Raw genomic sequence first — 27,375 nt, 5'->3', positions numbered from 1 at the left:
TACACAAAAATAGAACAAACAAAATGACGATAGAATAAATTAAATGAACGTCCGTGCAAAGTAGTTTTCCCACAATATTATCATTAATATCACACAACAACATTATAAACTATCTGAAACGCAGTACAGAAAAAGAACGACAGAAGGAACGGCTCCCCCAGCTCGAGACTCGGTTCTCATCGTTCATGCCTAGGAGCCGTTCAAAAGAATCGGTTCATTCGCGAACGTCACAACACTATTCACGTTGCAGTTTCGGATACAAGAATCTGGAAGTATGGAAGTACAGTGTGAGCAGTCAGATCGCATCCGAGCATCGGATCGTATAGTGTGAGAACAGGAGTCGTAAGGTGCGTGCTGTTTACCCCTGCGATTCACTCGTACAGTGTGAGCAGCAGCTAAATACCGCGATTGAAAAAATCGCACAGTGTCTGCCCAGCCTTTAACGCAGAGGATGAATTTCACTGTGCTTGAAGTGTGCATTCTTCTCCTTAAAATAATTTCAGTTGTATACACTACTGTTCAAAAGTTTGGGGTCACCCAGACAATTTTGTGTTGTCCATGAAAAGTCACACTTTTATTTACCACCATAAGTTGTAAAATGAATAGAAAATATAGTCAAAACATTTTTCTGGCCATTTTGAGCATTTAATCGACCCCACAAATGTGATGCTCCAGAAACTCAATCTGCTCAAAGGAAGGTCAGTTTTATAGCTTCTCTAAAGAGCTCAACTGTTTTCAGCTGTGCTAACATGATTGTACAAGGGTTTTCTAATCATCCATTAGCCTTCTGAGGCAATGAGCAAACACATTGTACCATTAGAACACTGGAGTGAGAGTTGCTGGAAATGGGCCTCTATACACCTATTGCACCAAAAACCAGACATTTGCAGCTAGAAGAGTCATTTACCACATTAGCAATGTATAGAGTGCATTTCTGATTAGTTTAAAGTGATCTTCATTGAAAAGAACAGTGCTTTTCTTTCAAAAATAAGGACATTTCAAAGTGACCCCAAACTTTTGAACGGTAGTGTGTGTTGATCCATTTGATCAGGTTTTGTGTCTCCCTCCAACCACGAGTACAAGAAGTGGCTAGGGTTCAACTCGCTGAAATAGCAGCTTTATTTGCCTACTCAAACCGCAGCAGGCTGAGATCAAGTGAACGCGAATAAATGTTATGCAGTCTGAATGAGTAGCGAAGCCATGAGCCACACTGCGCTGTGAATAGATCCTCCATTGTCCTGCGGCTCTGACGCGCATGCGCACTGGAGGCTGTGCAGACAGAAAGGAACGGCTGAGCTGCGCGAGCGTCTGGCAGTTTGCAAGCAGCGCGTTGAGGCGGCGAGCGGCGGGGAGGATGTGGCTGTTCGGTTCGTGTGGAGCTCGTTTAGGTTGTCGAGATTGAGTTGGGGTATGTATTTACGGATGATAATTCAAAGAAATTTTACGAGAAAGTAGGAATTTGTGAGGTGAATAGTGAAGGAAGGAAGGAAACAGTCAAGCTAGTCACCTGGGGATGAAAGTACAAACCGTCGCTTGCGCGCGACACTGCTAATAAAGGTATGGTACACTTTTTAATATTTTATTTTTGACAAACTACGTGTCTAAACACAAACGACAGGGGTATAATGTTCAGTTTGTGAATAGTTCACTATTTATTTATCCTCCAGGTGTGAAATGAGCTCTGTTCAACTGTTTGTCCTTAAACTTCAGTTAAAACCGTTGAATGTTCATTAGTGATGTCACTGACCAGAGAGAGAGAGAGAGAGAGTCATGTAACATTACAGTCTTTCCAATGAAACACACAGTGCTTGTTCTACCTGCTTCATCCATTCACTCTTTATGTATTAACTGTCCTTCAAAGCCAGCTTGGCCCTGTGTTCTTCATCATTGTTCCCAATCTCTCCTTTTGTCCTGTCTGGTTTAAGTTGTTTTCATTAAACACCATCGCTCTACTCTACTCTGCTCTACTCTACTCTGAGCTTCTTCAGTTAAGGGTTGTTTTACAATCAGGGGACGCAAGCTAAAAATCACATTTAACACTTATTATCTTCAATATCAAAAGGCTTGACTAAATAAACTTGGTTGTTTATTGTAGCCCTGTGATAGCTCTATTTACCATGCATGTTGATGACGTTATTTTTGGTGAATGTATGGCAATATGTCATATTTAGCAAAATTACTCGTGCCCTTAGGGTGGCACGGTGGTGTAGTGGTTAGCGCTGTCGCCTCATAGCAAGAAGGTCCGGGTTCGAGCCCCGTGGCTGGCAAGGGCCTTTCTGTGTGGAGTTTGCATGTTCTCCCCGTGTCCACATGGGTTTCCTCCGGGTGCTCCGGTTTCCTCCACAGTCCAAAGACATGCAGGTTAGGTTAACTGGTGACTCTAAATTGACCGTAGGTGTGAATGGTTGTCTCTGTGTCAGCCCTGTGATGACCTGGCGACTTGTCCAGGGTGTACCCCGCCTTTCGCCCGTAGTCAGCTGGGATAAACTCCAGCTCGCCTGCGACCCTGTAGAACAGGATAATGCGGCTAGAGATAACAAGATGAGACTCGTGTCCTTTAGAAAAAGTGCTTTTTTTTTTTTACCACAGGTAGCTGCAAAAGGGATGCACTTAAATCATTCTTTATACCATAAAACAAATATTTGGTTCCATATCATTGGAAACATATAGTTAAGATTTAATGTTGAATGCCAGTAAGTTTTCAGACTATTTTGATCAAATTAGTATGTAATTGTGTCAAAAAATGTCCTCTCTGAGACAGCTAATTTTTCAATATAAAATAACATATCTAAAATGATTTTCATCCTAAAATGTGGTCAAGATATTGGGACATAAATATTAGAGACAACTAACACAAAGCTTGCAGCCTTATATTTAAAAGCACTATGGAAGTAGTGGATTCTGAATTGTCAAAAAAAAAAAGTCCTCTCCGAGAATCGCTTCATTTGTTTCTCCCAGCTCTGCTTAAAGCTACACTTAATCTTCTTTATCTTATAGCAGATTACACAAAACTACCATGCACACATGTCAAAAAATTACCTGAAATCTGTTCTTTAACTTGTCCTTCACTTAAAAACTGGTACAAGAACCAGTTTGAATCAATTTTAATTTTGGACCCCTGTGACACAAACTTTGTACCCTGATTGTAAAACAACCCTTAAGGCTTGCTTGCACTATTTTATTCCATGTACTCTTTTTTTTTTTTTTTTTTTTTTTTTAATAGAAGAAGAAACCTTTTATTTGTCACATGCACACTCAAGCACATCCTCTGCATTTAACCCATCTGAAGCAGTGAACACATACTGTACACACCCAGAGCAGTGGGCAGCCATACTACAGCGCCCGAGGAGCAGTCAGGGGTTCGGTACCACGCTCAAAGGCGTTAACCTAACTGTATGTCTTTGGACTGTGGGGGGGAAACCCACGTAGACACAGGGAGAACATGCAAACTCCACACAGAAAGGCCCCTGCTGGCAGCTGGGCTCGAACCCAGAACCTTCTTGCTGTGAAGCAATAGTGCTAGCCACTCCACCGCCGTGCCACCCTGCTTTTAATAACCAACAAAGGTACACCTTTTGTATCTTTAGTACACATGTATGTACTGCTAGAGTTGTTAAGATCCAAACATGTGCCTTAAATTATTTGTAAAGATGCACTATAGTAACATTTTCATATTAGGATAGGTAATAGCCTATCCTAATATGAAAAAAAACCTTAATAGCCTACCTTGTTTGTTTTGTCATACCTAGCATGCTCTTGTTCTTCTCTCTTTACTGTCAATATCTTATCTTTGGTTACACCATCCCACTGAATAATTTTGAAAGACAGATTGAGTTTTTGATTAGATCCATCCTTTTGATTAGTATTGTTGTCTGTACAGAGTAATTGCAGAGACTCGATGAAACCGAAAAGCTTTATTTTAGCTTTTGGTTTCTGCTGGTGACGTGGTTAAGTCTCAGCTTGTCTAATGGTGGTGTAAATCATTAACAGGGTGCTGCAAGGTCATGGATAAACTTGGCGAGGGAACGATAGAGCAACCAGGAATTACTTGATCCCATTTTGCCAGCTTTTAATAACCACGGTTGGTTAGGTGGTGGTGTATAACCATCAAAGGTACACCTTTTGTATCTTTTTAGTATGTATGTACCGGTACTACTTTAGAGCTAGAGTTATTAAGATCCAAACATATGCGTTAAATTATTTGTAAAGATGCAGTATATTAACGTTTTCATATGGAAGATATTTAAAAGCAGCAAGGATACGTTCAGTGTGGTTCCTTCATTTCTGAGAGTGTGTGTAAATTTAGTGTGTCGTCAGATTGGATTGGATTGGATTGCTTAACCAGTGTTTTACAGCCTCGTTTGTGTCACTGACACTGATGTCACACCAAACTGAACTGTAAGCAAGTCACTGTGCTTCTCTTTCAGTTTTATAAGGAAGCCACCTATGTGTGTAAGTAATCACACAACTTTAAATTTATCTTCAACTTGGATTTTGCATTATTAAAGTGGCACTATATATCTTGTAGAACTGTACGCAGAGATCATAAAAGTAATTATGGTTGGTTTATTCTGCTTTAATGTCTATCATTTAATGGTCAAGTCCCCTGAGAAGTTACCAGTAATCAGCAGGTGATCTTTCCACGCATCCGTCTCAACCCCCTGTTTCAGCATTTAGAGGTTACTGTAAGGCTACATCCACACGACAACGGCAACAAGATTTTTTTTTTTTTTTTTTAAATATCGCGTCCACATGGGCAACAGATCAGTAAAATATCAGGTACATATTGCAATGCAACACTTGCTGAAAACGATGCAATACACATGCCACACCTCTACGTGCGCTGTAAGACGGTCCCATCGGAGACACCAGAACAATAGAAGTAGACGCATGCGCATAGAGCCCTTCTTCTGTAGCATTAGCCACATAAAGTTTTGATTATTAATAAGTAGCGTAAAACGAAAGATGCGGAAAGAGGAATGAATGGGGGTAGATGGAAGCCGGTACGCCAACATTCTGAGATCCTCCAGAATTCTTTAAATGTCCGGAATAAATTGAATGCTACACATTGATGGATTACTTTGTTCTTCTACGCCCTTTTTGAGGAATGTATTGTCGGACTTAAACCAACATCTGAAGAGGTGAGATGGCTCCTTTTTTTTTTTTTTCCTTATTTTTGCTGGCGGGATTGTTTTTGGAAAGCGCACCGGCGGTGCGCGGTTTGGTTATACTCAGTACTTCCGCAGTGTTTGGACTAAAGACTCTACCCTAAGGGCTATTTTCTTTCTCTCTCTCTCTCTCTCTCTCTCTCTCTCTCACTTTGCACCATTACACAATAAATATTCACAGTGAAAATATTTTGTAAGCGCGTTTCATGAACCAAGTTATAGGATTTGTTGACAACTCGCATCGAGTTCGTTACACTTCTACCCGGCATGAAGCACTGACAGTCATGTGGTTGTGACGTCATCGTAAACAAATCCGTTCTACTCATCCAGATGACTTCGCAACAGCGCCGTTGCCAGATTTTTCCACTCTGGAACCCGTTCTCAAAAGATTTCGTTTTGGGGCATGCAAAACGCCGGTGCCGTGTGGACGCCAGACCGAAACGATAAACAATTTTATCAGATTCACCTGAATCCATTGCCGTGTGGACAGGGCCTAAGTCTATTAGTTCTTGCTGTGCTCCAATGGATACTGCACCAGCAGCCCTTATTAGTAAATTATGTTTACACACACAAAATAGTCAGATAAGTAAAGTAAATTTTGGTAGCAGTTTGCTTAACGTTAAATATGCACCATCTGAAATACTAGGCTTATGAATCAGTTGATGATTGGATTCCTTTCTAAACACCCAAACTTTGCTTGGTGATCATTTATGTAGGAGATTTTTGGTTGAAAACTGCACAGCTATTAATTGTGTCTGGTGTGACTCACCTCTGTTCATTATGCTTATATGCACTGAATAACTTGATCATTTTGCTAAAAGGCTTTAGGCTTGCTTGAAATCCATCCACAACTTCAAACTGATCCATCATTTGCCGTTCACATGACTGCTTGAGGAAAATAGTAACTGCTGAAATTAAATACTGCTTGTATTTTTATTGTACATGCTGTCTGTCTTCAGTTTCTTTAACGTGCTAGTCCGACCTCTTTATGGTTAATGACGTAGAGGCAAATCTAGTAGAAGTAGGGTGTCCTTCCCCTGGATTTGGGACTCTTCTACTGCACAAACATGGTATTGATCCTGGACCACCTTGGAATGGCATGTTTATTCGAAGATTTATGGAGTTTGTGTCTGAGAACACTCTGTAAGCAAAAAGAGGATAAACCGTGTGTAACATGCAAATATTTTACTTCAACATGCAACATAAACAGGATTCAAGTTTTCGTCCTCGTCTTTCGCTTGTCAACAGCGGCCCTTTTACTTGAATTATGCCTTAAGTACTGAATAACAAGGTTTTTGGACATGATTTATTAGTTAGGCCAAAATAACATTCTTGCTGTGTATGTCTAGACTATGCCAGCCCTTTGATCCACATGCTCTTCAAACTTTATCAAACCCTGCTACCCTGAGAGCAAGGTCAGCCATCCTCATTCAATTGGTCGATCATATTTCAGTCAGTGAATAACTGGTGTAATGTTTTCGGAAATTCTTTGCTCGTGTTTATTGTGTTAACCTGAGGTATCACAGCAAACGTATTGTTGTCTTTGTTTCTACATGTTCCATGCTGTTGTTGTGTATGGATTATTAACCGTGTACAGACAGCTTTATATGTAAACACCGCTCCTCATTTCACGTGAAATAGTCATGGATCTTATCATTTGAACCTTGCGACAGGGTTGTGTTTTTTTTTTTTTTTTTAAAAAAGAGTGCTACAACCTTGTGGGTTTGTGGTTCCTCAGTAAGCCCTCACTCTTGTCGGTTATGTTGACACCATGAGGGTGTTCACACCTGGAGTGAAATTGACAGTGTCTTCAGTCAGTCAGGTCTGTGACCTCATTCAAACACGTGTTATGTTTCACATGTCGCTTGGGCTGCTCCTCAGAAGTGAATGCTGCATGACTGCATGTTGGAGTAAACATTGAAGGCAGTTTTACATACCAGCAGAATGACAGTTATTTCTGGGTCTCAAATCATGCTTTCAAATATAAAGTTGCTCTAAAGAGCTGCTGTTGTTCAATAAGTATTTACTAGTGGTAGATTTAAGAAATATGCTTACTACAATTTAAGCATAACTAAAAGCTACCAGAACTCCACTTTCTGCCTGATCAGTATTCTCTGATCGTATGTTGATTGACCATTGTGTCTCCCCGATGATTTGAACAACTCCTCGCAATGGAGAAAGTATGTGAGAATGGTGTGGTGTTGGTGTGTTTTGTGCACACTTGCACAAAACACTAGCAGCATGGCCCATATACGATGCACAGAAATCAAGTAAAAGTGCACTCCAGTGCTATTTCCCCTTCCCCCTGCAACACGCAGAAGCAATGTGTGTATCTCCTCTGGCGAGTAAAATAGAATAAAATTAGATCTACGGGCCTCTCACGGTGAAGCTCAGAAAGATTAGATCAGCTTTGTAACACTTCTGTTTAGAGTGTTAGGAAATTGTATCATACAAATTAAATTGCAATATCCATGTATTATTTAAACAAAAATGCAGCTTGCCTACTTTTTACAGTACTGGGTTGATCATGATTCTCTCCTCGTGCAGCCACTGTGTTAATGTGTTTTAGTCTTTGCAAAAGCACAGTAGAGGTGTTCACCATTGCTGTGTGTAGATTATTACACTAAAATGTGTACATAAAAATAAATATTCTAACTAGATGCAGTTTTGCTGACACTCTGGCACAAAGATGCTGAGTGAAACAGACGTTGGTTCAGTTTCTGTGGTTGGGCGAACGTAAACAGATGTTTAATTCTGATGGGTGCTTTGATGCACCGAACATCACAAATATGTGTGGCAGTTGGGGAAAACACCCTAGATGTCATGGTGACTGAAATTCTGTAAGCAAGACAAAAATGTCAAACTGGTTAGAACCAAAACTAAATGGTTCTGCCAGTATTTATTTGTACATACAGCTCTACTTTTAAGAAAACAAGTACACTGACCAAAAGTATGGGGTCACCTGACCATCGCGCGTATTTGTGGGCCTTCCTTGAACTATTGCCACAAAGTTTAAACCCAATTATAAAGAATGTATGGTATAGCATTAAGAATCCTCGATTAGTGGAAATATAAGGCCCAAACATGCCCATGTTCCAGCATGACCGTGTACAGAACAAGGTTTTGAACTGCATAATTTGCTGACGTTGGTGTGGAAGAACTTGAGTGGATTGAACAGAACCCTGACCTCAACCCCAGTGAACACCTTAACCTTTGGGATGAACTGGACTGCTGACTGCAACCCAGACCTCCTCACCCAACATCAGTACCTGTCCTCCTAAGTACTTTATGGCTAAATGAACACACATTCCCACAGCCACACTCCAAAATCTAATGGAAAGCCTTCCGACAAGAGTGAAGGTTGTAACGGCAAAGGGGGACTAAGGCCGAATCCCATTTCACCCCTTGGACATACCCCTTGGCCCTTCCCCTCCATTTTGCGCGTTCACGTGAAGGGGTAGGGGTATCCCAATCCCAGTTAACGCGGAGGGGTAGGGGAAGGGGTAGGGCTTCTGTACCCCTCCAAACGGAGATTTTCCTGGAGCTGACTCCGAACGAAGGGGTTTGAGTGATTTCCCACAATGCCATGCGGATTTCAGCGAGATTTCATGCGGATTTCAGAAAGATGGCGGTTCCCGCGGCGAAAGATTGTCATAAATGTATTTTCTCCATTATTTACGTGTTTTAAGTTGTTATCCAGAGGAAACACGCCGCTTGATTCGCTTTCGAGCTGAGAATGAGCAGCGATTTCTGAAATCCAAGCTGCTGCTAAAAAGCTTTGGGAGTGAGTATTGTTTTCGGTTGCTTGACTGCGTACGTTTTGTTCTGTTATTCTCGCTTTTATTGTTTACATAAGTGTTCTGACACCTCATTCTGTCGGATGTGGTGCACGAAGCGCCAAAGATATCCCATTCAGTGGTGTTAGTTAACAAATCACACCCTGCCAGCAGAGATTTCTGGTTCTGCCTCTGGCTCTGACTGTAGCGGCTGGTCGCAGCCAATGACGCATTTGGTCGCGTTTTGCTAACGTAAACGCTGACGGAGGTACGCGATGACGTATGCGATCGTTTGAAGGGCTATCCCAATACGTAGGGGTTGAATTTCAAGCCCTATCCCTTGTAGCTCAGTTTCAAGGGGAAGGGCCAAGGGGAAGGGGTAGGGGTAGAAATTAGAATTGGGATTGGGCCTTTATCTAGAATAAGATGTTAAGTATGGGTGTGATTGAACAAGTGTCCACATAGATTTGGGGATATAGGTACATTTTAATAAAATTACAGGAATTGAGTTTTTTTTAAATTTGGGTTGGTTTAACAAGCCCAGTAGTCAGGCCAGTTTGTCTAAAACCTTGCTAGCAAAGTGTGATTCTCTCATTAAAAAAAGTTCAAATGATTTAATAACAAGAAATGGGCGGCACAGTGGTGTAGTGGTTAGCGCTGTCGCCTCACAGCAAGAAGGTCCGGGTTCGAGCCCCGTGGCCGGCGAGGGCCTTTCTGTGCAGAGTTTGCATGTTCTCCCCGTGTCCGCGTGGGTTTCCTCCGGGTGCTCCGGTTTCCCCCACAGTCCAAAGACATGCAGGTTAGGTTAACTGGTGACTCTAAATTGACCGTAGGTGTGAATGTGATTGTGAATGGTTGTCTGTGTCTGTGTGTCAGCCCTGTGATGACCTGGCGACTTGTCCAGGGTGTACCCCGCCTTTCGCCCGTAGTCAGCTGGGATAGGCTCCAGCTTGCCTGCGACCCTGTAGAACAGGATAAAGCGGCTAGAGATAATGAGATGAGATGAATAACAAGAAACGTGGTCAACAGAACTGATTGAATTAATGACAGAATGACCTTTACCTCAGATGGTGAGGTGTACTTATGAGGATGAAGTGAGAACTCCTTTCCTGTTGTAAACTTAACATTCTTAACATTTGAAAGATAGATTTTCCCCAGTATGTTAATATAACCATGTAACAGGTTTTTCCAGGCCACCACAAATTTAGTCCCACCCAAGTCCAGTTGGCCAGAAGGACCAATTTAGAAATATTTTTGCAGTTAGTGGTAAGTTCACAAACTAGGCTATAGCCAACAGGAAGAATATATTGAGTATGCAATATTGTTTAGATTATGTATTTGTTTATTACATGAAAAATAGTTACTGTTAATATTCTTTGCGATGTACAAAGTAGTTGCCCTGGATCTTCCCTGTAATGGAAATAGTCTTTTAATCGTTGAGATGTACAAAAACATACACAGACGAGCCTTTGAACAATGCCTCGTGAATACTACTATACACACGTACAAAATCAGCCCTGTTTCCAGTAATGGAAACTAGCCTCATTATTGCCTATGCCCATGGAGCTGTTTGTTTGGAGTGTGATCAGTAATGATGTAAGTGATGTGTTTATGGGAGTTTGTGTTCAGGAAGGGCGGTGACGTGGATATCTGCTGACATGGGAGCATACTAGTGGCTCATATGCAATCTGCCTTTCTTGCCTGTACCCCCATAATGAACCCATGTGACGCTTCTATAGACACTATTGCTCCCAGTAGGGCCATCATGGTGCAAAGTGTTCTGGCATGGAAAAGAGAGCCTCAGACATGAGCTTGAACAACCCCTCCCCTGATGCCTCCCTGCTTTAGGCAAGATAAAGGTTTGCTTCCTCACCTAATGTGTGTTCACACACACAAGATGCAGCAAAATAAAACCAAATGGATGAATAAGATGTAGATCAGAATATAAAAGCTAACATGCAATTTATTTTGCAAATGTTCACAAAATTGCTACCAACTGTAACATGGGAGGGGGGCATGCTGGGCCCTTGGGTAAGGCTCTTGACCCGATTAGCTCAACCTGTCCACATCAGTTCCACAAAGAACTGGGGGGGGGTTGAGTAGCAATGTAATAGACAGAATTTGTCACGATGTTAAAAAAAAAAAAATTATACTAACTGATATTAATCTCTTTCAAACTAAAAAGCTACACATAGTTACCAAGATTAAAAAAAAATTCAAACTGCCCTACCTTCCACTCTCTTTCTGATACCCGTTCTGTTGATCTCTGTTTCGTTTTGAACACTTCTTCAGAATTCTGAGCAGTTTTAGCTTTGCATAGCATCAGTAATATTGAGCAACCTGCTCCAGCTCATAGTGTAATATGCATGCTCAGGAATGTATCTTGCTTCTATAGAGATCTTGCAGTCACGTGACCGGAAAGTACACAGCCGCCATCTTGTTGGTAAAAAACACTGCTGAATACTGCTGCACTCGTGTACAAAATGGATCAATTTCAACCGACGGACTACACGGCTCACTTTTCTAATGAACAGATAACTAGATATATGTCTAAAATAAGCGACCTACAGATTAGTGACCCTTATGGCTTACCGGACGTAGTTTTCACGACCGTGTCAGTGGATATTGAACTGCCAGAGGTGGAATACCCAGACGTGTATAATTACCTCATTAACTTTCCCTCGCTGTTCAGTGGTGAAGCACTGCGTGCTTATAAATCTCTGGACAGTTATCTTTACAGAAATTCAGGATTTGTCAGCTCCCCTCAGATGTGGCATCTTGTAAACAAGAAAATAACAATCCTCATTGGATGGGTAAGTCACTTAAGTATTGATACTAGATATATCAGTAGTATCTAGTATAGCACTGACCAGCCGATTATAGAATAGAATAAGGTAATTCCAACTGTAATTCCAAATCGTCCGTCTTGTTTACCATGGATCTAGCGTTGGGGAGGTAGAGGCTTGGCAGTGGAGGTTTGAGTGGCTGTTTTCTGAGCTTGGTCAACAGGCCGGCTCTGCCTGCAGCCTCGCTTTTGCTTCCTCTCCCGACGCTGCCTCCTTCGCCTGCCAGACCCGATAACAATCCACGGAGACCCCGCTGGTCTCGCTATCTCGTCCGGAATGTTGTGCATGCGATGGAAATCACTACAGACAATCATTTTCTGCTGGAAACCAATGTCCAGTAACTCCATACAGTTGTAGTGGATATTGAAGTCCGGTACAGACGAACAACACGCAAAAATATGCACAAAAAACACAAACGTGCACAGGTAGGGAGAGCTTGTAGCCGCAGCCGTTGTAGTAGAATTGTATATAGTAGGGTTTTCCAGAAGAAAAGGTAGAAGCAGAAGTAGAACCAGAATGAAGTAGAAGAAGAAAAGGTAGAAGTAGAAGCAGAAGTAGAACCAGAATGAAGTAGAAGGCGGAAATGTGGCGTTTGACCGACAAGATGGTGTCTGTTGCAATCTGGATCGGCTGTGACGTCACGACTGGGCCAAGAGTTTAGGTAAACTAGCATGTGCTCCTTTTACTGTTCCTTCGAGAAATCCATATAGTTCTCTCTAACAAGTTTTGCAAGTTTATCCTGCTGTGTTAAACCAAAAAATTCTCATCTGCTTCTTGCAACATGGTTAACTTCTGCTCCCCCTCACACTGCCTCAAAAATCTACTTATGATCAGCTTAGTTGTTTGTAACCTGCAGTTGAGGAAAAAAAAAAATCAGCTGCAGACTTGTTTACAGTGTAGAACTAGTGAGGCTTCTAATGAGGAGATACTAAGCTGCTTATCCAGACTTCACACTCTCATCCACATATGCAACATTTTATTTAAACAAATTTGGTGGTATTTTTGCATATCGTGTACCAACTGCCAGACACACCCAAATCTGATTGTCTGGTCACTGAATGACAGATGCTTAATGGGTTTGTGTTGCTCTTGTAAGCTCAGTTAGTATAATCTACTACCAAATAAATTTGTTGGTGAAATTGTGCTTAAGAAATTTTTACTGTAATGTTTAAGATACGGGGGTTACGCAATGCATCATATGCTTGATTTAGTGCCTTTTTGGGTGCAGTACTTTTTTTGAGGAATATTTTTGTTAGTGTTGTCTGATTTCACTGTGTACTTGTGTCCTAATTCACAGCCATCTAAATAAGCCTAAAGCTGATTTCTTCATAATCATTGATAATGCTTACATTTGGGGTTTTTGTTTTACCATAGAAAAAAACACTAGCATATAGAGACGTTTCTTTCGTTATTACTTAAGCTGAATCTGCAAAGTGAACGCTGTTTTAGATCAATAAATCACGGCTGGATTTATGGGAAGTGTGCGACAACCCAAGGGCATGACTCTTCCTGGGGTATTGGGGTGAGTACTGATGGCACCGCTCTCACACTGAGCGGTGTCTGTCTTCACTCCAGGTGTGAGGGAAGAAGGGCAGGGTAATGAACCTACTGTGCATTGTGGGAATCCAGATTGGCTACCTTATCTCCAGACAATGGCCTCAAAGCACTGTGAGCTGATCTTCATCTCTCTAATCCCATTAACTGCTCTTTACACACTTGGAAAACAATGACGTGTTCAGCGTTTGTCAATATTCTTAATCAGCCTAGGGTTGCTTTTAGCGTGTGGGTTGTTCAGATGCAACCTGTGGCTAAGAACAGTTCTCAATTCAGATACCAACTTTAGATTTTGGCTGGGTTTCAATTCAGATGTCTGTGTGGCTGTAAAACACTTTTAAACAATAATTTATTCTTTATCTTATGCCGCTTTTCCACTACAAACGCGGCTGAGCCGTGCCGTGCCGAGTCGAGCTGAGTCGAGCTGAGCGGGGCTGTTGGAGTTGCATTTCAACTACAACCGCGCTGAACCGTGCTGGCTGGAAGTGGGTGGACACATTGGGTGGAGTTAGCGAAAGTGGGTGGACGTCATGTGATGTCGTTAAGCAGCGCAAACAGTGACATCAGTGACAGTGGCGGAACAAGTCAGAGCCGGGCCGGGGGCGGGGCAAATGACCGGGCCCTTTATTAAAGCTTATCATAACATCATTTTAGGCTACAAAATGTCCGCAACTGCGGTGTTTACCAATTTCAACACTACCGGGTGCAACTATGTTATTTAGTACATCAAGTCCTTCAAACGAACATGTAACTCAGAAACAAAAAACATTAGGATACTGTACATGGCTCATAATAAAACATCAATAGCCTATACTGCGCACATTATTTGAAGGGCATACGAATGAGCGCTCAGAGGTTGCAACGCTGACAGGAAGAGTCAGAAATAAAAGGAGGGCGGTGCAAACCTCACTGAATGCACTGTGTTTACCAATTTCAACACTACGGGGTGCAACTATGTTATTTTGTACATTAAGTCCTTCAAACGAACATGTAACTCAGAAACAAAAAAACATTAGGCGACATACTGTACATGGCTCATAATAAAACATCAATAGCCTACTGCGCGCATTATTTGAAGGGCATACGGCGAGCCTTGCGCTCCGCGAACTCATCCACGATGCTCTGTATGTCACTGATTCAGTGAGCTTTTAAGCGGTAGTCTCACCACCCGAATAGTAAACAATAAACATGGAGGACATGGAGTCGTTAGTGTTGCTGGTCTCGGTGCTGTGGCTTGTTGTCACCGACAACGCCAACAGATACTGGCAAGAGCGTATAGATGAGGCGAGGCGCATAAGGCTTCAGAAATTCTTGTAATTCGTAATTATTCTTCTTCCGGGTTTGCGGTGTTTACAGATCCCAGCGCGCTCGTGGGGCGTGTGTGGGCATGTGAGGACACGCCTCCTCACCAATCAGTGCACAGGGGAGTGTCTGCTCACGCCCCCAACCTCAGTCGGCACGGTTTGGCTCGCTTCAGCCCCACTCCAAAACGGTGCGAGTTTTAGGGGCTAAGCAGGGCTGAAACGAGCTGAGTCGTGCTGGTTTTTGGTAGTCGAAACGCGAGCCGTGTCGGGCTGAAGTGAGCTGAAGCGAGCTGAAGTGAGCTGAAAAAGGGTAGTGGAAAAGGGCCATTAGAGACCTGTGGTGGGAGTTGTGAGGGTTTTTTGTTAAACTTGTGCATGGTCTGGGTATTTGCTGATGTGCACTATGCATTGTGCCATTAGGAAGCTTTTCTGGAAGGTGGCCTCAGGTCATCCAGACTTCCATCTTGGGTCGGTGGTTCCAGAGAGACTCTTCTGCCAAAATGCTACAATGCTCAGCATCTTTGCCTGTTTGGCATAACACATTAAGCCAACGTCAGAGAACTAGTGGCAGTTAAGGCCAGTTGAAGATCATCTCCCATCATTTCACTTCTCGCCCCCATTTCAACTGCATAGTGCAAGAGTGTTTTTTTTTTTTTTTTTTTTTATGTCGCCAAACAAACTACCATCAGCATGCTACTCAGAATCTGTTTAAATGATCTGCTTTGAATTGAAAGTGTCTGTTTTTGTTTTGTTTATAGAAAAGGCTCGGTCTTTATGCGCATGTGCGCCGCAGTGCTGGTATACTGATGCTACATACTAACCCAAAATTTCTGTTGGGAACATGCAACATCAGGAAAGGCGCTATATCTGAGTCCAAAACATCTACACGTCATTTCAGATTCATGTTTGGTTTGGATTAGTTTGTCTTGGGACCTGATCTTTTGGTGCTTTGGATTTGTTTTTCTTCCTAATTTAGTCATGGCCAATTCCCACCTACAAGACAGCTCTTCCCTATCACATGACTGCTACCAACCAGGGAGGGTGGAGGCTATTGTGCCTCGGAGCAAGCCAACCACATCTTTTTGAACTGCTGCTCATGTAGTGTCAGGGGTGGCATGACTCACTTAAAGGAAAGTGCTATCCACCCACTTCTGTACACTCGCTGACGCCCATGCCGGGCTGTTTTGCTTTCTTGACCTCCCGTCCACAGATGGCTGTGGCATCATCAGGATTCAGATTCGCGATCTCTCGTAGATGGGATGAATGCTTTTCTGTTGGGCTACACCCTTTTGGTGTGGTGTTTTTTTTGATAACCGCTACAAACATGTTCTGAATTGCGAAGGTACTAAGCAACATGTGTAAAGGTTGTTAGGTTTGGTAATACAATATAACTGGAGGAAACCTCACCGTTTATCACGGCAGTGTAATATAATGTAGAGAAGATTAAGTCGTTATATCATACAAGCCAGGGTGGCACGGTGGTGTAGTGGTTAGCACTGTTGCCTCACAGCAAGAAGGTTCTGGGTTCGAGCCCAGTGGCCAACGGGGGCCTTTCTGTGTGAAGTTTGCATGTTCTCCCTGTGTCTGTGTGGGTTTCTCCCACAGTCCAAAGACATGAAGGTTAGGCTAACTGGTGGCTCTAAATTGACTGTAGATGTGAATGTGAGTGTGTGAATGGTTGGTTGTCTCTGTGTCAGCCCTGTGATCTGGTGACTTGTCCGGTGTGTACCCTGCCTCTCACCCTTATGGCCCTTTTCCACTACCCTTTTTCAGCTCACTTCAGCCTGACATTGCTCGCGTTTCGACTACCTCAGAGCGGCGCGACTCAGCTCGCTTCAGCCCTGCTTAGCACCCAAAACTCGCACGGTTTTGGAGTAGGGCTGAAGCGAGCCAAACCGAGCCGAGTGGGGCTAGGGGCGTGAGGAGACACTCCCCTGTGCACTGATTGGTGAGGAGGAGTGTCCTCACATGCCCACACACACCCCGCGAGCACGCTGGGATCTGTAAACACCGTAAACCCGGAAGAAGAATAATTACGAATTACGAGAACTTCCGAAGCCTTATGTGCCTCGCCTCATCTATACGCTCTTGCCAGTATCTGTTGGCGTTGTTGGTGACAACAAGCCACAGCACCAAGACCAGCAACACTAACAACTCCATGTCCTCCATGTTTATTGTTTACTATCCGGGTCGTGAGACTACCGCTTAAAAGGTCACTGATGTCACTGTTTGCGCCGCCTAACAACATCACGTAACATCCACCCACTTTCGCTAACTCCACCCAATGTGTCCACCCACTTCCAGCCAGCACGGTTCAGCGCGATTGTAGTCGAAATGCAACTCCAACAGCCCCACTCAGCTCGACTCGGCCCAACTCAGCACCGCACGGCTCAGCCCAACTCGGCCGCGTTGGTAGTGGAAAAGCGGCAATAGTCAGCTGGGATAGGCTCCAGCTTGCCTGTGACCCTGTACAGGATAAGTGACTATGGATGGATGGATCATACAAGCCTCTGTGCACTTGTAGCATGCAACATGCTCATGTACTTCAGCTTTTTGGAGTATGGTTGAGCTCCATTGCTCCGATTTGATTTTCTAATCATAAGCACTTGATCAAAATTAAACTTTGTAGTGGAGTATTTCAATTATTGTCTACCAGAATAATGACCTTTCTATGGCCAGCATGGTCATGGTGTCCTTACCTGTTTTTCCCCTCTCCATGTCTGTGGTCATGTCAAGATGTGGAGTTAATCGATGAATGGCTGTAGATATTTGCGTCATTCCCAGTTGACTAAGATGTGTATATTTGTGAATGTGACTAGCTCAGCCCCAGAGGGTCAGAGGTTAGTATGTATAGAGCCATTTAGGCTGTGGGGATGGTGAAATGGATGGAGAGGGAGGAAGGAAGATGTGCTCAGTCTATGAGGGACTGAAGAAAGCCAGCTGCTCCCCCTGCGTTGTGCTGCTACTGACATGGATGTCAAAAGGGGCTATTTGGAAAGTCACTGGCAACATCCGAGGCTCTTGGTTTCCCACGCTGCCTTCTCATGCTCCCCATACTCCCCTTATTTTCACACAGACCTATAAATAAGCCCCACTGCCCCAATCTGATAGAGCAGCTATGAAAAAGTGCTCTGGAATGAACACTATGTAACTGTGATTATTAGTTCTTCCAGTAACTCATGCTAATAGTTTTGATACTTAAGGAGCATTGCTGTGTATGACTCAAGTATACGTGTGCGTGCGTGTGGTGTTGCCTCCTGTAGAGGTTTTGGGGAGTTCCAGGGGTGATTAAAACTTTCAGTCTTTCGTGACCTACTTGTTTTTCTTCCAGTTTCTGCCACCCAGAAGCAGTATTGCATGTAACCTTGCCGTTCTTCCATTCTTTATCTGGTATGCATTATTATTCAACAAATATGCATAACTTTTAGTTTAATGTGCCTCCGCCCCATCTTAATCGCCTTGCTTTATATTCATTTGCCCATTTAAAAAGTAATTTACTAGGAAGACTGGTGGTGTTAATTTAAGACTGTACAACAGGCTGTTTCATTGGAATTTGTGGAGATGATTATAGCCCGAGCATCAACTCTGTTATGGAAATAAATGTTAGTAGAGCGCAGGCTTCTCGCATTCATCGTTTCTGGCCTTAAGGGAGTGTTCTGCAGGCTGCATGCGTTCGTTCAGCCACAGATGAATAACAGAAGCCGTTACTTTATTTGCAATAGTCTCTAATGCTTTTATTATTCTAACAAATTGCCAAATTGTTTGAGATGCCTTCAAGATAAATGCAAACTGTGTGTCTGCAACACACAGCTGTTTCAGCTGTGCTCATTGATGAAATGAGCGTTATTTTGTCTCTGTTGTGTTGTCTAATGTGTGCAAAGAATAGTAGCATCATATCCTCAAAGCTTGGTGTAGGGCTCGACGCAAGGGCTGACTGCTACGCTCAAAGATAATAAACATGTTTTTCCGTTGCCTTATAAAGAAGCCACGAGCATGACAACAGGAAGAACCTGTGCGTTACATGCCGCACAGTGTCGCCATGGCAACAAACACAGGTAAGCAGCTCATCAGGAAGTGAAGGCAGTGCTGACAGACGAAGGAACAAACCGAGCGAGGTCCGTATCGGATGGAGCACCACCAGAGATGACTTCACTCGGCTATTGTTCCTCTCAAAAAAGGAGGGACTGATGAATATTTCATTAGCATCAGCTGGAGAAACCGGTTTAGCCTGCTGAGCACTCTGGCTTTCTCTTATTTGAAAGGCTGAATTTAACAAGCTGGAATGAGCGCCACCTTATTCAGACAGGATAAGATTTCTGGACATTGCTGTCGGCATTATGATTTGCGTGTGTTGCGCAACCTCTGTATAAATCGCAGAGATGGAGGTGTCTTCACCGTGGCGGTCACGCCAAAAGTTACATGCATATAGCATAATGGCATGTTTTTAATCCAAACCGATTGTTTTGACCATTCTAACCGCTCAGTGTAGGGCTTGTGGCCATGGACATTTGCACATTAATAGGACACATGCCCATAGCATCTGTGTGTTTATACCTGTGAATAACTTGCCTCAAAACCCACGGAGGCTTCTCTGACGAGCCTTTTAAATGTCATCTATATTTAATTGCTCTGCATTTTAAACAGATAGAATTAAGCACTCCCTTCACAAGGACAGAACAAAATCCTTAAAAATGTCAGTTTGGAGGGTAGCTGCATTACCAAGGGTCATTTTATACTGTGTTTTTATAAAGCAAACACAGTGTTTTCTTTCTGAACTCGGGTAATTATTGACATAACTGAATATGGCTTAAGGGTTCATGGAAGTGAAAATTATCATCAGCACATAGCTTTTTATGATTCTCTCTTTGGTTTTATAAGTCTCTGTTTGAGGTTTTACATTTGGTTGACTGGTTAATGAATTGAAAAGGGTTTTTGCTTTTGATATTCACCTGACTTTTGTCCTGGACCTCGTTGCTGTCTGTTTTTTCTAATGTTGAGAATGAATGAATGTTTTGATGAGCAGAAAATAACGGTAGATGGATAGACTTGGGGCTGACGTGGATTCATGACGAGGCCTATAGGATATTTAAAAACTGATGATCTAGACTGCTCCTTATCACTCATTTTTAGCCAACGGTTGTTATAGCACCTTGACACACTCGCTGGCCACTTTAATAGGGACTTGTTGTTGATTCTTAAGCCTCCCTCACAACCCACCGTATGGGCGGTCTACGGTTAAAAAAATAAATAAATAAATTGGCAAAACCGTGCTTGAGACTTGCGTGTGTTCAGCGCCGTAGAAGGTCACAGACTGCCCGTGGAGACGTTTGGTCCTGCACATGCAAATTCTACAGGCCTTGCGACAAATCAAGAACGCATATGCTATGTACAGGACCCGTACTCCTTTTGTACACCTGAACCAAGTCAGCAGCATGGCTAGTAGGGGCTTTTTGCGATGGCCATAAGACTCATGAGTGACGCATGGTCATCGTATGAGTGACGTGCCTCAGAAATACCACACAAGTATGCACACTTGCTATTTGTGCAGTGCACAAGACAGAAGTGCATCTCACTTTCTACCCCTATGTGTAGTGTGCGTGCAGTGCACGGGACATGAGGGGCAAGACTCTGGGTGTATATATATTGGGAAGGAACCGATCGTGTAGCATTGTAGAAAGGAAGACGACCACCTCGTTTGCTGTTTTTATTTGAGTACATGTTAATTTACCATGCAGACGTCAAATAATAAAACATGAGTATAAGGGAGGGCGGCACGGTGGTGTAGTGGTTAGCGCTGTCGCCTCACAGCAAGAAGGTCTGGGTTCGAGCCCCGTGGCCGGCGAGGGCCTTTCTGTGCGGAGTTTGCATGTTCTCCCCGTGTCCGCGTGGGTTTCCTCCGGGTGCTCCGGTTTCCCCCACAGTCCAAAGACATGCAGGTTAGGTTAACTGGTGACTCTAAATTGACCGTAGGTGTGAATGTGAGTGTGAATGGTTGTCTGTGTCTATGTGTCAGCCCTGTGATGACCTGGTGACTTGTCCAGGATGTACCCCGCCTTTCGCCCGTAGTCAGCTGGGATAGGCTCCAGCTAGAGCCCTGCACTCCCACGGGAGTCCCGCGGGACCCGCCGCAAAGCAGTGCGGCGCAGGACAAATTTTGAAAGCTCATTGCGGGCGGGAGCGGGAGTGCACAATGCGGGTGGGAGCGATGATAAGCTGCAGTCCCGCTAACTAAAAACGTGTTTAAAATAAAATTTATCAATTATTAATTTATGTCTATCATATATAATTTGTGCTGGATATTTTATTTGGTATTAATAAAAACATTTTAAGATGCCTAAATTTGCAGAGAGAGTCAGATTGCCGTTGATCACCCTAATGGGCAATCCTTTGATCACTCTAATGACTTGCCGTTCACACCCAGCCTCCAGTGACCCATACTAACATGATGCCTCAATGACACCTTAGATGAGCTAGTCATCAGAATTCTGATTTTGATCCAGGAGAGGATAAATATCTCTCGTACGTTTCCGATTCCTTTCCTCTTCCGTGTTTGAGATCTCCGATCATGGCAGAAGAGCAGAGCTCTACGCACCACGGGAGAGCGCATACTTAAATGATTAGCCTACTTAAATAATTATTATTATTAGGTCTACATGTTGCCATTTCAACATTCCGAATTCAGAAAGGAGGTAAATAATAACGAACGTGAGCTGTAGATATTTATGCTTAAATCCACTCAAAGTAGGGGGCGGGGCACCATCACGCTGTATCAAGACAAGAACTTTCCTGAGAAATAACGCGAACGTCTGCATCATGCGGGATTTGCAGGCAGGAGCGGGACAAAATATGGCGGGCGGGAGCGGGACTGAAAATCATAATTCTTTGCGGGAGCGAGACTGAAAAATCCGACCCGCGCGGACCTCTAGCTCCAGCTTGCCTGAGACCCTATAGAACAGGATAAAGCGGCTACAGATAATGAGATGAGATGTTTAAGATACGGGGGTTACACAATGTATCATATGCTTGATTTAGTGCCTTTTTGGGTGCAGTACTTTCTTGAGGAATATTTTTGTTAGTGTTGTCTGATTTCACTGTGTGCTTGTGTCCTAATTCACAGCCATCTAAATAAGCCTAAAGCTGATTTCTTCATAATCATTGATAATGCTTACATTTGGGGTTTGTTTTGTTTTACCATAGAAAAAAACACTAGCATATAGAGACGTTTCTTTCGTTATTACTTAAGCTGAATCTGCAAAGTGAACGCTGTTTTAGATCAATAAATCACGGCTGCCTTTATGGGAAGTGTGAGACAACCCAAGGGCATGACTCTTCCTGGGGTATTGGGGTGAGTACTGATGGCACCGCTCTCACACTGAGCGGTGTCTGTCTTCACTCCAGGTGTGAGGGAAGAAGGGCAGGGTAATGAACAGCTAGGGATGATGAGATGAGTATAAGGGAATAACGCATTTTATTACATTGTAAAAAATCCCAACTAAATAGCCCAACAGTTTGAGCACTGAAACACACTCTGACTCCGAGCTGCTGTCCTGCTCCTGCTGAGTGGTGGGACGGGGTGTCGGAATGTTCTGGTCCTCATCACTGAGCATGGCACAATGGCCTGACAGCAATGATGGGATTGCAATGTCCTCGATTCTGGGCATCGTTAGCTGAAACATGCATGAAAATTAGCATATATTAATTACATAAGCATATACAGACTGGAATGAATGTTTAAAGCATGTGTATTTACCTGTGAAAATCCTGGCGGGGTGCTGTGCCTTCTGCCGGCTTGAAGCCATACTTCTCCCTGTCCGTGCAGGGCTCGCTGGTGCTGCTACCGTCATCAAATTTCTCCTCCTCCCCCTCTGCTGTTTCAGGCTGGGTTACTTCACTTTTGCTTGCTTCTTCTTGGGTCCCATTTTCTAAACTTTAAACTGAATTTTTTAATTTTTCCCACAAAATATCCAATGTTCTTCAGTCGAAAGACAGTTGCAGAATGCTGCAGACACGCTGGTTTTATACCCACTCCTGGCTTGCATCACACGCAAGTTATGAGTGATTGTAATGTGCTGATCACCTGCATCACACATGCTTCACAAGTGCAGCCTTAACTCGTAGCGCAGGAAACTGGTAAAATGCAAGTCACACACACTCCATACTCAGTGAGCACGCACTGATCATGTGCGTCAGACGTACGCTTTCCATGGGCTAATGGCGCAATTTTTCCCACACCTCGAGGAAGTCAGGTGTGCAACCTGTACTTGACTAGTACTTTGCTCGGACTCCTCCCCCAAACTTTCCCCTGGGTTCACCGCGACCCTGCAGCACGGCTGCGAGCTACCAAACCCTGTGACCCATGCGTGTCCAAAACACTTACGGCTGGTTGTGAGTGAGGCTTAAGATTCCTGTTCTTGGCTGGCAGGAGTGGAACCCAGTGTGGTGTTCTGCTGTTGCTGAGATGCTTTTTCTGCTCACCACCTTTCTAAAGAGTGATTGATTATACAAGTTACTACCGTATATCCTTCCTGGCAGCTCGAACCAATCTGACCATCTAATGTTTGAAGTGAACATTTAACTGAAGCTCTTAATTTGTACCTGCATTATTTTATGCAATTTCCTGCCATCAAGGGATTTGCTGATTTTTAATGACCAGTGGATGGGTGTTCCTAATAAAGTGGCCTGTGAGTGTATATTGTACATAGAACATGAGTATAATAAACACTGCCACATTGATCAGCCAGGCTAGCTACTTTCTCCAATAAAGAATGTGTGTGTCAGTTCTGTGTTCTTATCTTCTCTTGGTATTGATTTAATTCTCTGGTCTTCTCGAGCCAAAGGGTCAATATGTGAACTCTGGGGAAGGCTGCAGCCAGACGTTTCTGTCTGACTCATGCAGGGGCAATTATGCTGCATTCTGGAGTTTCTAATGGTATTCAAGCCTGTCCCACAAATAAGACCTCTTGGAACAGCTCCACCACTGACTCTTCATTACACTTGGACTGTAATGAAGCAGCAGTAGTGGAATGCACTTAGTTTAATCACTGGGCTTTTTGCCATCTGCCTTTTGAGATTCAGAATATCTGATTTGTTCCAGATTAGAATAGATTGATTTTGATTTTAAATGTTTAAATTCAGAAGCTTATAGTGTTTTTTGTTTTTCTTTCCACAGGTTCCACAAACTCGCTGGATCTCACGGTGTCTCATTGGAAACTACTTGTGCCTTTAACTCTAACCTAATCGTACAAGATACAAATTAACTCTTGGATTTCTCTTTTAGTCGGGGGTATAAATTTTCAAAGATGCCCATCTTGAAGCAACTAGTGTCAAGCTCCTCTCAGACCAAGCGACGCTCTCGCATGGACCTGACCACGGAAATGATTAGTGCTCCACTGGGAGATTTTCGTCACACCATGCATGTGGGCAGGGGTGGTGACGCTTTTGGAGACACGTCCTTTCTCAGCAGCCGCTCTGGTGAGCCCCCACAGGATGCTAGTTCTAACCCTCGCTCTCCCAAGCTAGGCCTACTGTCCAGAACCTTCAGAAGCAGCAAGCGCTCTCAGTCTGTCACTCGTGTAGACCAGCGAGACAACACGCAACTACCCCCAAGTGGCTCACCAACGTATGTGAAGAATGCCCTGTCACTGCCTTTTCTGAATGATGAGGATAGGGATCCTGAAAGTGGTAGGTTGCTCAAGAGTCTAGCCTCCAGCCCCATGAAGCAGCAGGCTTCCAACGGGGCAGCCGCTCATGGCCTAGACGTGGAGCTTCATGAGAGGTCTTTTGGGGAGCTAACCGACTTGCGGCCCTCTCCATCTTATAATGGAGGAGGCATGAAGCACGCCGAGTCAGTTATGTCCTTTCATGTGGACCTGGGGCCTTCTATGCTAGGAGATATTCTGGGAGTCATGGAGAAGGAAGGTGATGACCTGGGCTTTGAGGAAGGCAAAAACGGTGAGGGGCAGGCTTCCTCTCTTCTCAGTAACCAAGGAGCAGAAGAGGAAGAGGCAGAAGAAGAAGAGGAGGAGGAGGAGGAAGAAGAGGAGGAGGAAGAGGGAGTGAGGGCAGATGAGGTGGAGGAGGAGCAGGAGATGGATCTGGAAGTGGAGCATGAGGCTACTCTTCATGCCGACAGTTCAGTAGACCTGGAAATTAAAAGTGAGGTTATCAGCACTCCTGAGCCTCAGCACAAACACCAGCAGCAGTCTGACAGCTTTTCTGTCTCCAGCTCTGGCTCCCAAGTCGTGGAGGACAAACAACTCTGCCAATCTTATCAAGCAGACATGGACAGCACCAACTACAGCTACCACCCAGGGGAGGAAGGAGCCTTCTCTTCCTTCTTGGAGGATGAGGATGATGAGATCCGTGTGTGAGACTCTAAACCTTGTGGAATCTGTATGGGGATTGAGACATGTCTGCAATTGTGACACCGCGTTAATGAAACTGAAGGCCTATAACTGTTCCTGTACCCTTTGAGGGAAGTGATCAAAATGTGTCTAATGGCCCAACAGAGGACTTTATAGCACCACTGTCAGACATGTTCACTCAGCCTGGGTCTGGCAACTGTCACTTTCCTACTGGACATGTAAGTGATGATGAGGACTTGTAAAGATGGAGAAAAAAAAAATATCTTTAATGTCTTAACCTAATCCTTGTCTTTGCATCTTCTGTCTCCAACATTGGGTATTTGTGTGTAAGATTTATGGTAATGTGTGCTACAGGTCCAGGTAATGGTATCTCCTGAAACAAGTATACTTTCACTACACAATAATCATGCTCTTTGCTGAAGGTTTAAAGGAGCATGCAATTAATACGAGCACAGGCTGGAAAGGGAGGATGAGTGCAAAAAGGTGTGTGTGTGTGTGTGTGTGTGTGTGTGTGTGTGTGTGTGTGTGTGTGTAGGATTTTGATTACACATCCTGTTAAACATTTTCTGTCAGCTGCCCGAATGACAAGGATGGGAAATCATTCTGTAATACAGAGAACAAACCAGAAACTGAAAGGGGGTGCAGTGGCAGATGTTTTGTGTTCCGTTTTCCCTCCACTAACTGTCCATGACTCTATACACGCAGTGGTGACAGCTGGGAAGCTTTGTATTGGGGGGGATTCGTGCTTATAGAGGACTTTGTATACTCGTTGCCTGCGTGGTGTCTTTATCTCACCACTTCCTTCCTCGTCATGTGACGGTAACTACTTGGCTCTGCAGCTAGCTAGTTAGTTAAGATGGTGCAGAAATGATGCTATATCTCTGTATTAAGTTATGCTGCCAGGAACAGTCTGTGAGATTGGGTTTTCCTACCAAGCATTATTATAGCAAATAAGAAGACCGTGCACTAATTTAAGCTAAACTCAGGTTTAGTATAGGAGGCAGTGTACTTCACTCTGCACCACTGTACAGTGTTAATCACCTGGGTGAGGGACAGCCTGTACACTAACTTGTACTTAGTGACTTTTTTTTTTTTTTTGGAGAGAGAGAGAGAGAAATCATGTTGTAAATTGTGAATATGTGAAACCTTGACTGCTGCTCAGTCTTTGCTGGTGTGCTTGCCTGTTCTAGCTTACTCATTCCGGTCTTTTTTTTTTGTAGGCTACAGAGACTAGCTGTTCTCGAAAAGGGCTGAGTTGTAAGAAATCCTCAGAGCATTCAGCAGCAGGGTTCTCTTCTGCCTTAAGTAGAAATGACAAAAGTGCCAAATTTAATCTGCCATGTAATCCTAAGTAAAACTAGCGATTTGTATATCGTCAAACAAGGGATTTTACAGTCTGGGTCCCTAAGTGACTTTATTCAAATAAGGGGCTAAAACCTCACACTTAATTCACTGATATGCTTAGCTTGATTGTATTTACTTAAACTCCAGAAGAACAAAATCACGGAAGTTCCAAAATATTTTGCCTTTTTTTAATCTGTTTTGAATATAAGAATGTAAATATGGGGAAGTGGTTTCAAATTTGCTGTGCCGGTTGAATTTTAAATTTGGAGGTCTGTTCGAATCCAGGCTTTTGAAATATAACACTGTTTATTATTGCATTTTGCTAGTCTTTATTACTTTGTTCTCTTATGTATACGTTTCTTGCTTGGATGGCCTTGTTTTGAAAATGCAACATAACTATATTTTTCAATAAAATGATATCACCAAGCAAGGCCTGTGTGTTGTTTTGACTAAGGCTTCCACATTGAGACACTGTCACTAACCGTTCCGTAGTATGTGTATAGTACAGTTATGAACCATGATTAGATTAGTATTTTAGCTTTATGGGAGGCTGCTGTCTGTAACTTAAGAGCGAGAAATGACCATGACTGGCTAAATGCTTTTATGGAACATATGGTTCCATATCCATAGACTTGGTTGATTTTATGGAAAAAGGAGAACTCGCTGCAGTTTAAAGTGAGATTGCTCTAGTACAGGGGTAGTGGGTTGGGGTGCCACGGTCCAGTTGCAGACCCAGCGAAGGATTACAGTGGATCCGGGTACTTGGAAAAATAGTGTAGCAGAGCCAGCAATTATTCAGAGACTCTGGTTTTCCCAGCATGAGCCATTGCAGCTTCAGAAGCAAATCCTCTGATATTGTTTATCCAGTCACTTGGATTTATGTAAACTGTTGAATTGAAGGCAGCTAAATGGACCAGAGACTAGCTACAAGACTAAGGGGAGAGTTTTCAGAATTTCATAAATGATTCGTTTCATTTAATCCCTCTCAACAGAGTAGTAAACTGCTGACACAAACTTTG

At 43.4% G+C, this 27,375-nt stretch overlaps 1 protein-coding gene across 2 annotated transcripts; it reads left to right on the top strand.

The window, feature by feature from the left end:
* Nucleotides 1-1,243: 1,243 nt before the first annotated feature.
* On the top strand, nucleotides 1,244-26,782 carry cdc42ep4a (CDC42 effector protein (Rho GTPase binding) 4a). 2 transcript variants are annotated; one of them, XM_060901709.1, is made up of 2 exons: nucleotides 1,244-1,408; nucleotides 23,818-26,782. In XM_060901709.1, exon 2 carries the CDS (start codon nucleotides 23,948-23,950, stop codon nucleotides 25,016-25,018), a length of 1,071 nt encoding a protein of 356 aa, XP_060757692.1. In that variant the 5' UTR covers nucleotides 1,244-1,408; nucleotides 23,818-23,947; the 3' UTR covers nucleotides 25,019-26,782. The 2 variants fall into 2 exon arrangements, with proteins under 2 accessions (XP_060757692.1, XP_060757691.1); XM_060901708.1 differs by having other exon boundaries at nucleotides 1,244-1,557.
* Nucleotides 26,783-27,375: the final 593 nt, after the last annotated feature.

This window comes from Neoarius graeffei, chromosome 20 (genome assembly GCF_027579695.1).
Source record: "Neoarius graeffei isolate fNeoGra1 chromosome 20, fNeoGra1.pri, whole genome shotgun sequence".
In the NCBI taxonomy this organism is placed as follows: Eukaryota; Metazoa; Chordata; class Actinopteri; order Siluriformes; family Ariidae; genus Neoarius; species Neoarius graeffei.
Note: the sequence above shows the minus strand (reverse complement) of the source record. Positions and strands in the feature narration are given on the sequence as shown.

Coding starts and splice junctions, on each gene's coding strand:
- cdc42ep4a (XM_060901709.1), top strand. CDS start 23,948: ATGCCCATCTTGAAGCAACTAGTGTCAAGCTCCTCTCAGACCAAGCGA.